Source organism: Mesoplodon mirus (genome assembly GCF_964341445.2).
Source record: "Mesoplodon mirus genome assembly, chromosome: 11".
In the NCBI taxonomy this organism is placed as follows: domain Eukaryota; kingdom Metazoa; phylum Chordata; class Mammalia; order Artiodactyla; family Ziphiidae; genus Mesoplodon; species Mesoplodon mirus.
In genome coordinates this window covers 25,218,474-25,233,075 of record NC_138987.1, presented here as the reverse complement: position 1 = coordinate 25,233,075, position 14,602 = coordinate 25,218,474, and the positions used below count along the sequence as shown (strand labels likewise).

The following is a 14,602-nucleotide window of genomic DNA, read 5'->3' as shown; positions in this document are numbered from 1 at the left end:
CCTGCCCTTAGATACCAGTAGCACCCCTTAGATACCATACCACCCCTTAGATACCAGTAGCACCCCTCACCCTAAGTTGGGACCACCAAAAATGTTTCCAGACATTGCCAAATCACTCCCCTGATTGAGAACCACTGGTTTATAACTTAGTGTTGGTTACCTCCAGCTAAAATGGAAGCTCCAGGAGGGCAGGAATCTTGGCCTATTTATTCACTGTTGATTCCCAAGCCCCCAGAACAACAACAGGCATGGAGCATGTGAATGAAGGAATATTTATTTAAACACATGCACACACAACAAACAAACATTTCAGATTCTTCCATTAGGAAGTGATCAGTATTTAATGTCACCTCACTTTTTATGGGTTTTCATCAAAATAAAATAATGGTAATGATAGAAGTTTTCCATTTCAGGAAGGAACATTTTTCTCTGTACCTTACACAAATATTTTTCTGAAAGGCATTTTAGAATCGATCTATTTCTTGAAAGAATACACCGTATATATATATATATTATAAAAAATGACATGACTCTTTTTCGCACATTTCCTTTTCTCTGTCTCCCAGCAGAAAAACTTTATTATGAGTATCGACCTTAGAAAGTAATTGCCTCAAGGGTATTACTGCTGATGCCATTTTAAGAATGAAGGGCCGTGCTACTGACGCGGGCCAACACTCACAGGCAAGGAGGAGAAGAGGAAGAAATTAATTCCTGAATGGACTTGTCCGTCACAGCCATCAGCTTCGACCAGAGTTTAATTTATCTCAGAGAGTGGCTGGGCCTGCCTGAAGGGTGGCATGTGATAAAAGACAGTAGAGAGACAGTTCTCAAGGAGGGAGGGGGTGGGATTTTGCATTCACCCTGCCAACCACCACAAGGGAAGACGTGGCACTGTCTGGAGACATTTTTGATTTTCACAACTAAGGGGAGCGGCAGGAAATTGCTATTAGCATCTGATGGATAGAAGCCATGGATACTATGAACCATCCTACAATGCACAGGCCAGGCCCCCACAGCAGAGTTATTCAGCCCAAAATATCAAAGTGCCGCGGTTGAGACATCCTGCAGCAGAGCACGACGTTGAACAGTGTGGGACCTAGTTAGTGCCTCTCTGTTTGAATCTGGATTCCTGATCCATCACTGTCTAGTTATTCAGCAAACCTATTTCCTTCTTCCTCCTGGGCACACAGGTATTTATGTTAGCATCCCTCAAGTTAGGGGTCACTAACTGATGAGCTCAGGCCCATGAAATGTGGGCAAAAGTACTGTACCCCACTTCTAAAACTGGCCCATAAAACTTCCTACAAAATCACTCATCTCTCCTTTCCCCCCCTTCAGTAAACCAGATGGAAGGGATTTAGGGGATGGCAGAGTCACCAGACAGAAGTAGCCTGGGTACCTGAATGTCTGTACAGAGAAGGGACAATGCACCTCCCTCCTTGTGGTGACCTGCACTAGACCACGATGTGAACAACAGACAGACTTCTACAGAGTTAAACCACTGATGCTTGGGGGTTGTTCAGGCAGGTGGACTAGCCTAGCTGTGTAACCTACTGCAGGTTCCTTAACCTCTTTGTGCCTCGATTTCTTCCTCTGTTGAATGGTGATAATAATACCTCCTCTCCCATCAGGTTGCTGTGAGGATTAAAGTCTTTAAAATAGCATCTGGCATCAAATAAAGTTTTCCCATCTGTAGGACCACCTTCGGTGACACCATATAAAATGACCGACGGCACTACACATTGATTTATATAAAGGTGTGTACCCACAGGATTGCTTTTATTGCTTCCCAACATGGGTATTTGTTTGAACTAACTAGAAACTAGAAAGCTAGGCTATTTGTGTTTTAATTGAGTCTCAACTTTTAATTCTTTTGTACAATGCAGTTCAAAGTACAAAAAATTATGATTATTCCATGTTATCTTTATTACTTTTATCCTTACTTCATTTAATAGACAAGTATGAAGCATCTACTGTACACTAAGCATTGTGTTAAGTATTGGAGATATAATTGTGAGCAGAAACAGACATGGCCTATGCCTCCATGGAGTTCAAAGTTTACCTGGAGAGTTAGGCATTAATCATATAACACCCAAATAATTATAAAATCTAATATATGAAAAATGTTACATGGGAAACATTCTGCTAAATCAAAGAGACCTGGTCTTTGGAAGGATGGGAGGAAGGCTTCCCTGGGAGGAGTCTCTGGAGCTGAGTTTTGAAGGATGAATAAGAATAAACTTGGGGAAGGGGGGAAGGAATGGGAAGAGAATGCTAGGAGAGGAAACATCATGTGCAAATGTCCTGAGGCAGAGTACATCCAAAGAACCGAGGGAGGCTGTATGTGTCTGGATCATAAGAAGTGAGGGGTGGAAGGCAGTGAAGGCAGATAAGGCTGGAGAGGCATTGGCAGCATGGCCAGGCCATTCAAGGCCTTGTAGGTCATTCTCAATAATTTTCATATTCGTTCTAAGGTTTTTAAACTGGGTGAAGTGACATGATTAGTCGTGCATCTTTAAAACCTCATTCTGTACGCACTTAAGAGAATGGAATGGAGGTAGGCAAGGGTAGAGCCAGGGGACCTGTTATATTATTTCTGGGTTTTAGAGGTGAGAGCATGGTGGCAGAGATGGCTGGATTAAAGAGACACTTAGGACATAAAATCAGCAGCCTTTGGAGATGTATTAGATGTGGGAAGTGGAGGTGAGGGAGGTGTCTAGAATAGCTTTCAGGCCTTGGTTTCAGCAACTGGACAAAAATTAGTGCCATTTACGGGACAGGGGCTAATGAAGGTGGACCACATTTGAGGAGAAAATGTCGAGTTTGGTTTGAGATGAGTATGCAGTGAACTAACTTCACATCATCTTTATTCTTTGCTCATAATATGATTCTCCTATTTTCATTTCTATGTATTCATCTATTTTCTCATTTAACAAATCATTATTAAGTACCAACTATGGGACTCAGTGGTGATACAGACGGTCTTTCAAGGAGCTTATGGTCTAGGAGAAAGCTATGAAAATGGGTGATACTGTTAAGAGCTATGATAGGAAAAAAATTATTACTTAGACATAGAAGAGTGCCCCACACCCAGAATCAGGGGTGAAGTTTGGAAATTATGGAAGGTTTTCTGGAGGAAACGTCTCTGATGCAACGTGCAAGAAGGGAGCCTAAGGGAAAGGGTATTCCAGGCAAGGGAAGAGCATGTGTAGACAGGAGACAAGAGTGCACAGTTAATGAGGTCAAAGCAGCTCAGCGCAGCCAAAGCCCACAGAAGCAGGAGTTAGTGGGCCAAGCTAGGATTCTGGGTTTTATCCTGAGAGCAGAGTATTTTTAAGGCTCTTTTCCATTTTGGTCATTATTTATTAAATTTCCAATTGTCTTCTCTTTCTCCTACATTCATGTACACACACCCCTAAATTTCTGTTATCCTTTTTTATTCCTAGATTAACACAATATCAAACATTCTGCAAAACTAAGAAGTCACATGAGATTTTTGACTGCATTTGGAAAACCAAGAGATCATGTTATAAGTCCCAGAGCTCATTAACCAGTTACTTCTGATTACTTTAAACCCACTAAAATCACTCTCAAACCATCCTAGGGAAATCTTCTTCTAATTGTACCAAACAACTGTTTCCAACTTGACAGCCAGTGTTCTTCAAGTCTTACTTTTTATACTATCATTAAAGAGATGTTGTCCATGTGGCATGACAATTTTCAAAGAGAAAGAAATCCCCCCGCCCATAACATTCAAGACACTTATTCAATGTTTCATCTCCCAATGGCACAACAGAACTGCCTACACTATTCTCTTGGTCCCACTGAGGTCTGGTTCTTAGGTTTGCTTTGTTCCAACTGTCCCTCTGCTTTTTCCTCCTTAGTTCTCCTATCTTGAAAGCTCATTTTCCACTGATCACTCTCTTTTTTCAAACAATAATGCCAGGCTTTCTCACACCCTACACCCCATCACAGAAAACTACTTGTGGTTTTTCAAGCACCCCATTCTGTTTCATGTCTTTATACGTTTATACATATGTTATTCTCTCTTTTTAGGATGTGCTTCTCCCTTACCTACCTGGACAACTGTCATCCTTCAAGATCCATCTCAAGCATTTTCTTCTTGTGACCCACCCTCATCTCTTACCAACCTCCTTCCAAATCTGGAGGATGGAGGACTCCCCCTTTTAAGTCACACCCAACATACTGTCTACAATTATTTAAAATGGTGTACTCTCAGAGGAATGGATAAAGAAGAATATTCCTCAGCCATAAAAAGAACAAAACAATGCCATTGGCAGCAACATGGATGGACCTAGAGATGATCATACTAAGTGAAGTAAGTCAGACAGAGAAAGACAAGTATCATATGATTTCACTCATATGATATGATATCATATGATATCACTCATATCATAAAATTAGGGGAACCTAATTTTAAAAATGATATAAATGAAGTTACTTACAAACAGAAACAGACTCACGCATTTTGAAAACAAACTTATGGTTACCAAAGGGGAAAGGGGGGTGAGGGAGGGATAAATCAGGAGCTTGGGATTAATATATACACACTACTATATATAAAACAGATAACCAACAAGGACCTACTGAATAGCACAGGGGACTCTCCTCAATATTCTGTAATAACCTATATGGGAAAAGAATCTGAAGAAGAATGAATATATGTGTAACTGCATCACTATGCTGTACACCTGAAACTAACACAACATTGTAAATCAACTAGACTCCAACAAAATTTTAAATAAAATAAAATGATCTATTTACTAGGTAAGGTCAAGGCTGTGTCTAATTTATCTTTATATTCCCTGTACCAAGACAGTGTCTGGCAAGAAGCAGGCATCAAATTAGTGACCGCTGAATGAATCCATAATTCAGTGAGTGAATACCAAAACATGTGAAAAAAGCTTCTCAAATATATGTGACAGATGGCTGAACACCGCCATCCCACATGCTATCATCTCTCATTTATTATATAGTTTAAAGTACCTGTAAAGGTATGATTCTCAGTTCTAGTCCCTAAAGATCCTGATGGGTGCCCAGGTGCTTCAGATTTTGAGAACCCTCCTGAGAAACTCTGTTCTAAAGCCAGAACATTAGGAAACATAACTGGCATGAAAATGAGTAGGAAATCTTCCTCTTCCATTTACCTGTGTCCCTTTGAAGTACAACAAACCCCAGGCACACAACGTACATTTCACTGATTCTTCCACCCAGCCATCCACCTAAAATTTTTGAGACCCTCCTACACTGTGCGAGGCACTCTCTCGAGCGAGTAAGATGCAAAGTGAAAACCTGCATGTAAACCAGACTCTCCAGGAGGATTTAAAAACAAACAACCACCCACTTGTGTAAGAAACTTCAAGATGAACAACACAGGCACAGCGAGGGTTTAAGTTAAGAGTGGGAACACATCAGCTTTCATCTGTCTTTTTCTTTTCAGAAAACATGCTAGGTCCTGATCTCTGAGTTAACATGAAATCTCGCTCAGTTCTTATTTCCCGTGGAGGATTTAACTAGGATTCTGAGGCTGGGCTCTGAGTTTCATGTCTTCTTCAATAACCCTTTTAAACATGGACATAAAGGGGCTTGTTTGGCGTCAATCCTAACCTGATCCAAAGTTTGGCTATTTCAGTAGTTTATGGAGTTGCTTCCCGTGCATTATACGTTTTGATGCAGAGCATCTACTCTTTGATTTTTCTTCTCTCCTTCGCCCTCTAGAAGTCCACAGGCTTTAACTGATTTTCTGTTGCTGAAATGTGCCCCCAGCTTGCACTCCCTGCAACTGCCATTTGGTTTAATTTTTTCTCAAAGTTGGCAACCTATTTTTTTAAAAAATCTGTCACCCCTTTTCTTCCCTTCAGGTAAGTCATTTTTACTGAGGCTGTTATTATATGGCTGGAACAGGGAGAGCCAGGAATTCCTGAAGCCTGGCTGGGAGCAAGGCCAGGCTGACTTGATTTATCCTCCTTTTAAGAGGCTGTCTTTGCCTGCTTGTTTACAGCCTTTGGCATGGTTTTCTCTCCTACCACCGACCCTGCCATCCGGCCATGATTTCTTGTCAAATCAGAAGCTTCAGAGTTAATTCTTTATCACTTTCACAATTCCTCAAATACTCCATTACTTAGCTAACCTCCCTCCCCCAACCACACATGTAAAAAGTGACAAATTACTGTTCAGAGACTGACAGATGAGCCAGGAAGCCGGCTGCTAGGTTTTGTGGCTTTTCCTGGGGCAACTTGGTGAGTTGTTAAAGAAAGGGAAACTGAAAGGTGAACCGAGTTGTTGTTTTTTTTTAACTCAACAATCCCTCTTTTTAACAGGGCAAGGTATAGACCAGCTTCCTTACCTGCTGGCTCAAGGCAGATGAGCCTTCAGGGGGCTCCAAGCACTGGGCTTTGGCGAAGCCACAAGACAGAAGTCTGGGTCTCTGAATCACCACGCAGAAGGTGGTTCACCAACACACACACGAACGAGCATTCAATTGTGTTAAGTCGCTGAGACGTGGGGATTGTCTGTTAGAGCAGTTTGCTTACCCTGACTAATATAAAGGGGATATGAACACTCACAGGACTATCACGGGAGAAGGGCACTACGCTGTTCCTTCCACGGGCCAAGGAATCAAAGGCGCGCAGAGAGGGCTCTACCACAGCTGCGTGTCCTTAGTAAGACAAGGGCTTTCACGGGAAACACTCACTGGTGGATCCTTTGCTGGCTGAAAGGGGCAGTGTAGCAGTCATTCTCCTCCAGGTCTGGCAGTGTCTCCTTGTCCAGCCTCATTGGCTTCTTAGGTAACCATCTCCGAAAACTGCTTATTTGTTTATCGATCCTGTGGTACATGAAAGGCAAGACCAAAGGGTACAGCATGTCAGCATTGCCCCAAAACATGGGAGGGAAGTCTCCACAGAGCCGTAAATATGACCCACACACTCTGGGCATGCTCACTGCACTCACGAAACTCCCACTCAACAGACAGAAAGAAGAGAGCCGAGACTCAGTGTTCTTGGGATTTCACCAAGGGGCTTTGATATGATTGTCCATGATATCACAGCTGTGAGTCTACACATGCCAGTGAATGACCAAGGAACAGAACAAGGCTGGAAGGCTCTGGAAAGGAAGTGGACAGTCCCTTAAGCAAAGCAGCTGAGACCTTAACTTTGTCCATCCTGCAGATTCCAGAAACTCATTGTGTGCTTGGAAAATCTCCCCATCTGAGGTCAGGGAAGAGCTGTAGCTATAGTTAGCTTTGAGAGAGGGGTGACAGTGCATACCAGGGGGTGGACTGTGCACAGAGAACCCAATGTCACGATTTGCTTCCTGCCCCTCACGCCTTCCCCAAGCAGCCTCACAGCAGATGGCATGCTGTTTAACTTTCATGTCTCTTTTCAAGCTAAGATATGAAAGTTCTCCAGGTGCTGGGGCATCATGACACACGCGTGTCACTCTGGCCAGGGCACACGATGATGCCAAGCCAAGGGAAACGACACTGTCTCCAAAGTGGTTTTCAAGCCATGGTTTACCCCCTGGCTACCTCCCTGTTCCCTCTGATTTCTGCTGATGAAAACATCTGGCTTCCAAGTGACCAGATTCTCACCCACTCACAGCCAACCATTAGAAGGAGCAAATACCACAGCAGACTTTTAAATGGTTATGCTACCTCAGGTATCTGTACCCCTGAAATGTTTTTTCTCCAAGGGTACATATCAAATAGCATCTCTGTGAAGCAGACTGAACAGGTACCATTTGCGTTTTACACATCACAAAAGAGACCCACGGCAGGGGTGATTATCCAGCCCGTGAATAAAGCCAGAACCAAATTGCAGATTCTGCACTCTTGATTTTAAAGATCACCCCCATCAAAGTAGTTGATAATGGGACTCTTCACTTAGGGGCTATTCAAGGGACACATTTCTCTGGGGATGAAAATCTTTAAATGCCTTCTAAGTCTATTAACCGAAAACATGGAATTTGGGTATGTTTTGTTTCTTTTCCCAATTAAAATCATTTACATGGCAATTCATCCTTTTCCGTGAAACTCTCAGCTGAAGGGATTATTTTTTATATAACCAATCAACTCCAAAGTGAAAAATAACAGTAAACTTCTCTTCTACCACCTTTTATCCTCAGCATTGTTCCAGCCTCACCACAACCCCCCCCACACTGCCTGATGGTGGCTGTCCTTTTTCCAGAGTCCCTGAAAGTTCAAACTGGAAAGAATCCTCAAGCTTCCTTAAGACCCTCCTCTCCAAGAGGACCTGTCCCCACCACATATACACACACAGAAGTAAAGACCCTACTCAGGGTCATATACCCAGAAAAGAATAATAGATTAGAATGGCCCAAAGGCTGAAGAAAGGGAAAAAGTTCCCATCTCCTTCATCCTTCAAGTCCACCCCATTCCCCCATCATCTCTTTAAAGACACTTAAAATACAGTGAGATGATAAGCTTCAGAGAGGTGATATGACACAGTGGTTGAGAACATGAACTCTGAGGCTGGAGTGCCCAGATTCAAGCCCTGGCTCTGTAATTATTAGCAGTGTGACCTTGGGCAAGTTATTTAACTTTGCCATGTCTCAATTTCCTTATCTGTAAAATGGGCATGATAATGATGCTCAATTCATAAGGTTGTGATGATTAACTGATTGATACGTATACAAAGTCTCCAGAACGGCGTCTGGTGCATAGTGAACACTGGCTATTTTCACTATCTTTTCTTTTTTCCCAAAGACAAGAATTTGAGCAACCAGTTTGCCTCTTAACATTTTTGACCTTCTGCCTTTCAATTCAAAAGGTTAATTATGCTTCACCGGCATCTATCACTCGTCCGAGTTCAATGATATAGTCCTTAACTTAGACTTCCTAGGTTAAGCTGGTTGCCTTCCCTGTGGCTGTTGGCTTTATTTCATCTGATTGCCTTAAAAGTTGTTCACGAAAGAAGACTTTGGCCCAGAGGTTTTCCGTAATAGAGCTTTCACCTCCCACATCTCTCCAGTCTGCAGCACTAATCGGATTACACTTTGCAAAATTCGCATTCTCACAGAATCTGGGCTCTGCGTGCAATGACTATGAATTAAATCCAGATGGGTACAGTGCTCAGTGTGGATAAAAACAAAGCTGTAAAAATTCAGGCATAAATACTCCACGGGAATGAAATGGTAGCTTTCAGCAACCAGCTTGTGGCACCACAATTTAAGTGAAATGTGGAGATGGTGGAGAGAGAGAACAGAGTATGAAAGTGATTTGTTCATTGAAAAATGAGGGTGGTGGGGGAAAGGAAGTGAGGGGAGGCTGCTTGGCATGGTGGAAAGGAGCTGGGATTTGTCCTTGGAATGCCTAAATCCTGGCTCTGTTGCTTATCAGCTGTGTGACCTTCCACAAATCACTCACCTTTCTGAGCTTTATTTTTCAAGGGTTTTAAAATTGGATCATTATGATCATCATCATCTTATTGACCTCACAGCGTTGCTAGGAGGCTTATAAAAGAGGACGTGCATGAAATGCTTTGAAGAAGCTGTTAGGCAGAGAGCAGTATTATTAATAACTCCTTGAGGACCATGGAGGCTAATGTAAAAGGGATGGAAAGGGGAGGAAGTGGGCTTTTGAAACACTATGGTAGAAGAAAGATATTCAAAAGATATCTTAAAAACAAGCCCCCTGAGACACTAACTGGGGGTGGAGGGTGTGAAGCGGCCTTCATCGGGGCAGCCTGAGAAGAAACAGGGAGACAAAGCAGGGGCTGCCTTGGTCCCATCACATATGCCAGTCCAGGCTGTGTGCTCACAATGACAGAAAAAATGTTCCAATGGGATCCACAGTTTGTGTTCTCTTCTGGTTGGCAGAATGGCCCCCCAAAGATTTCTGCACCCTAATCCTGGAACCTGTAAATATGTTGTGTGACATGGCAAAGGGACTTTGCAGGTGTAAGGTGATGGGCCTTAAATTAAGGAGAGCATCCTGGATTACTCAGAGGGACCCATTTAATCACTAAGCCATTTAATAGCAGAGAACTTTCTCTGGCTGGAGACAGGAGAGATGAGGCAAAAGGGAGGTCAGAGAGATTCAAAGCATGAGAAGGATTCAACCGGCCACAGCAGGCTTTGAAGATGAAGGGGGCCAGGAGCCAGGGAGTGTAGGCAGCCTCTAGAAGCTGAGAAAGACCTTTGGTTAACAGCCAGTCAGGAAACAGAGACCCCAGTGCTACGACTGCATGGAACTGAACTGTGCCAGCCACCTGGCTGAGCCTGGAAGCCAATTCTTCCCCCAGCGCCTGCAAAGAAGAGCCCGGCTGGCTGATTTCAGCCAGTGAGACCCCAAGCAGAGAAACCAGTTGAAACCTCCCCCAGCCCAGACTTGTGACTTGGAGAATTGAGATAATAAATTTGTGTTGTTCTATGCCGCTAAGTGCGAGAATGTATTGTAACAGCAATGGGAGACTAACACACCTCTCCAGTCTTGGGTCCGTCTTTCCCTTGAGACCCGACCTTGGCTAGCCAGGTCCCCATGGGCTGAGACTGACGTCCTACACGTTGCCCCTACCTCCCAGGTAGGTGGCTCGGGGAACAAGGGTCTGTCCCTCTGTGGCAGGATGAGATGAATGGTCACTCTTCCACAAACCCACTCCTGTCCCCAAACTGTGCCACTCAGACATCAGGGAGGAGCCCCTTCCACCTTGCAAAGGAAAGACACATAGTGCAAAAGCCACCAGGCTGGAAAGCATGAGACTTAAGCTGGGTGCCTGGGACAAGCCTTTTATCCCTTTTATCCTCACGGGGCCTTAGTATCCTCATCTCTAAGATGAAAACTCAGATGCCTTCTCAATACGTGGTGGCGACTTCAGCAATAATATCTTGGCTATACCATTTTAAACAAACAAGTTAATAAAGAGTTTTCCTTTAGGGATGTCTCTGGTGGTCCAGTGGTTAAAATTCTGCGCTTCCACTGCAGGGGGGTGTGGGTTCGATCCCTGGCTGGGGAACGAAGATCCTGCATGCTGAGGTCAAAAAAAGAGCTTTCCTAAAGTGGATAGCTAGTGGGAAGCAGCCGCATAGCACAGGGAGATCAGCTCAGTGCTTTGTGACCACCTAGAGGGGAGGGATAGGGAGGGTGGGAGGGAGGGAGATGCGAGAGGGAAGGGATATGGGAACAGATGTATATGTATAACTGATTCACTTTGTTATAAAGCAGAAAGTAATAAAAAAATAAAATAAAAGTGCTTGGTACAGTGTCTGGAACACAGTAAATAAATAAATGTTAATCATTATTTAAAAAAAAAAAAGAGCTTTCCTTTTCAAGAGGCACAATGGATAACCTTTCATATAGAATGACGACTCTGGAGTCAGCTGGGAAGTGGATTCACATCATCATTGCCCAGAATGAAAATGGTGAGTGCCACGCTGGGGAAGGGACTAAACTCCTCTGAGCTAATGTACCCATTACCTAAGGAAGTGGTAAGGATAATGCATAAGTGTTTGCACAATGCCTTGGATGGACAAAATGCTCAATTAAGTAGTGGTTTCTAGGATGAAGAAAATGATGATGACAATGAACTTTTATTTACCGAGTTCTCAGCAGACGTGCAAGAGCTATGATTCTCCCTTGTATATTGAGGCCTGTGCTTCCATGTCCCACAAACATCCCTAAACAGGCAATCCTGAAATTTACTTAGGCCTGTAAAAGTCAAGAAACCAACTAATCAGGAAGCACCCTGTCTGTCTCTCCAACATAGGAGTAGGGTTTACTTAGTAAAGTCTCCTCTGACGGGGGAAAAGAGAAAACGTCAGCTTAATGATGGAGCACTGACTTTGGTTGGATACACTGTCACTTTGTTCCATTTCTGCCATTTACTGAGCAAAAGCTGTCTCACAGACCACACAGGCAACTCAATAAAGATGGATCATCCACTTGGGTATTTGTGGCCTTGACTTGCCAAGTTAGTATCTAGACTAAAAGGTGAGTTACTTTCTTAAGAAAGTGGTTCTGATGGTAAGTCCAGGGTCCTTGACCAAATGCCAGTTCATGACAGGTGAGGTTCTGCATAGCGAAAAGAGCTGCCACCACAGCACAAGCACAGACACATGGGCACAGACCTGCCACTTCTCCCAGGCTGTGCCTTGGAAATGTGCCTTGGGAAAGTCCTGGTTAAAACAACCTGACCTCAGTTATCTCAGTTGTAAAGGGGAGACAATCCTACCCACCTTCAGGAGTGGTGATGATTACAGAAAAGGCCACATGCAAAGGACTTCACCCCTAACAGCCTAACCTGTCTGCAGGCTTTTATAAATCACTGGCTGTGCACAGAGTCCCAACCTGGATGCTGAGGGTATACCCTGAAGAAGCAGAAAACGAGGGCCTTTCCCTGGAGCCACTAACAACCCAGGAGGGAGTTTGTACTAATGACAACTTAAGTAGGCTGAATGAAATGAAACAGGCTACTTCAGAGACACCTGCTTTTCCCCAGACCAGAATATTATAATAATAGCATCAGGTTTCGAACAGTTAGATTACACTTTCAGAGATAATATGCCCAGAGAGCACCTACAGATGAGTGGTTTTCTTTTTTTTAATTTAATGGAGGCACCATACACAGGCTTACATTGCAGGAAATGAAGCCCTCCTGGATGGATAACAGACAACAGGAGGCTTGCATTTCTTTTTCCTCTTCTCAGAGCCAAGTCCCCTGTATTTGCAGCCTCTCCTTGGATCGTTAGGGATCTTGGGAAGCTACTGCCAATCTTTTAGGTCACAAGACTGCTAACTGGGGCGCAGCTTAGAAGAGTCCAAAGGGTTTGGAACATTTACGTATGTTAATTTGTTTAAGATGAGGATGGAAACATCCAAGCCATTTTGTCATGTTGCCTGTATACTCGTCTGATAAGATTACGACGGCACTGAGTGTATAATGCAGGAGGGACCAGCATTCATTCTGCCAAGCACTGCGAAGGAGAACAGCAGGCAGGATGTGTACGGGGGCGTGGAGGAAAAAGGAATGAGTAGTAATGAGACGGCAGCTACAAGCCACCCACAGTCAACAGATTTATTACTTTGTAAGCATAGCTTCTGCAGATTATATTTGTACGATCTGGTGAAGGCCAAAAAATAATAATAAGGCAGAAGAACGATGATAAATTTCCTTTCCTGACTGGATAGGTAATTTGTAATACCTGTAAGTCTGCCCAAAGGTAAGTGTTGAAGTAGCCTTTAATAGACCAAGTATGTGAATGAAAAGAGCCTTTACTCCAGAAATACATATCTGAATTACATGAGTGTGCTTTATGATGTCAGGTGACCTTTCATAAATAAAGATATTTGTGAAATGACGCTCTATTTTTCTGCCTGCTCAGAAACGTCACAATTTCTAATTCATTTCTCTTATCCTGAAAGGAGGTAGGTTTGTTTCAAGGGTGCTTTCACAGATTAATGAAGTGAAATATCATTTGTAAGGATGAAACTAAAAGCTAAATTAAATATCCATACATAGCACGACATGAGAACTTTAGAATACTGGAAGTCAATATTTTACTGCTGATGTACAACTAGGATAACAAGTTATAGATGTGCCCTTCAATTTGTAATGTCATCCCTGGCTACAAAGAGACACACACTCTTCATCATCTAAGTCAGGCTGTTCTGAGGTGAAGTGAAGAGTTAAAGTAGATACAAAATTTTCTGACAAACTGCATTTAAAAAGTTGCACCAGACACTGGGCTTCAATAAGTTATACCACCAAAGTGATGTCCCAGATTTAATCCTATGTGGTAAGCAGTAAAGCTTAAGAGGTCATTCTGAATCAGTGTGTCATAAAACCATAGTTCGGACTTTTTTCCCCTCTATTTTGACCCAGAGTTTTTCGGTGCCTCCTAAGGCCTAGATTTTTCTACGGTTGTAATGTGTGCACTTAAGTAGTATCAACTATTTTTTTAACATCTTTATTGGAGTATAATTGCTTTACAATGGTGTGTTAGTTTCTGCTGTATAACAGAATGAATCAGCTATACGTATACCTATATCCCCATATCCCCTCCCTCTTGCATCTCCCTCCCACCCTCCCTATCCCACCCCTCTAGGTGGCCACGAAGCACTGAGCTGATCTCCCTGTGCTATGCAGCTGCTTCCCACTAGCTATCCATTTTACATTTGGTAGTGTTTATGTGTCCATGCCTCTCTCTCACTTCGTCCCAGCTTACCCTTCCCCCTCCCCATGTCCTCAAGTCCATTCTCTACTAAGGAAGTAGCATCAACTTTTTCAGGCCAAAAATTAGTATTTAGTAAGCTGTTCTTCCAGTTCCAGAAACAAGGATTTCCCCAGCTCTTATTCACTCCCAGCCTCCCTTCTATAAACATAGAGTACATATGATGAGTCACGTGGTTGCAGCCTCCTCTGTGTTCCTCCTCTTGCTCCTGTTCTAAATCCCATCCCCTTTCTCTCTTGTCACAAAACTTATCAAGGTAGTAGTGACCCCTCACTGCCTCTGATTCATCAGGACGCTGTCCATTCTCCACCAGCTGTAATTTGGCTTCTATTACCCTCTACTCTGTAGTCATCATTCTCAAAATGTACTAGTTCCAGACCAGCAACATCAGCAT

General features: G+C 43.2%; 1 protein-coding gene across 1 annotated transcript in view; it reads right to left on the bottom strand.

Annotated features, from left to right (window-relative positions):
* ANO4 (anoctamin 4) overlaps nucleotides 1–14,602 on the bottom strand; it is a 422,302-nt gene that overhangs the window by 141,740 nt on the left and 265,960 nt on the right. Inside the window, exon 8 of the mRNA XM_082634623.1 lies at nucleotides 6,716–6,847. Coding sequence (XP_082490749.1) covers nucleotides 6,716–6,847 — 132 coding nt within the window. The remainder of the gene's footprint in view (nucleotides 1–6,715; nucleotides 6,848–14,602) is intronic.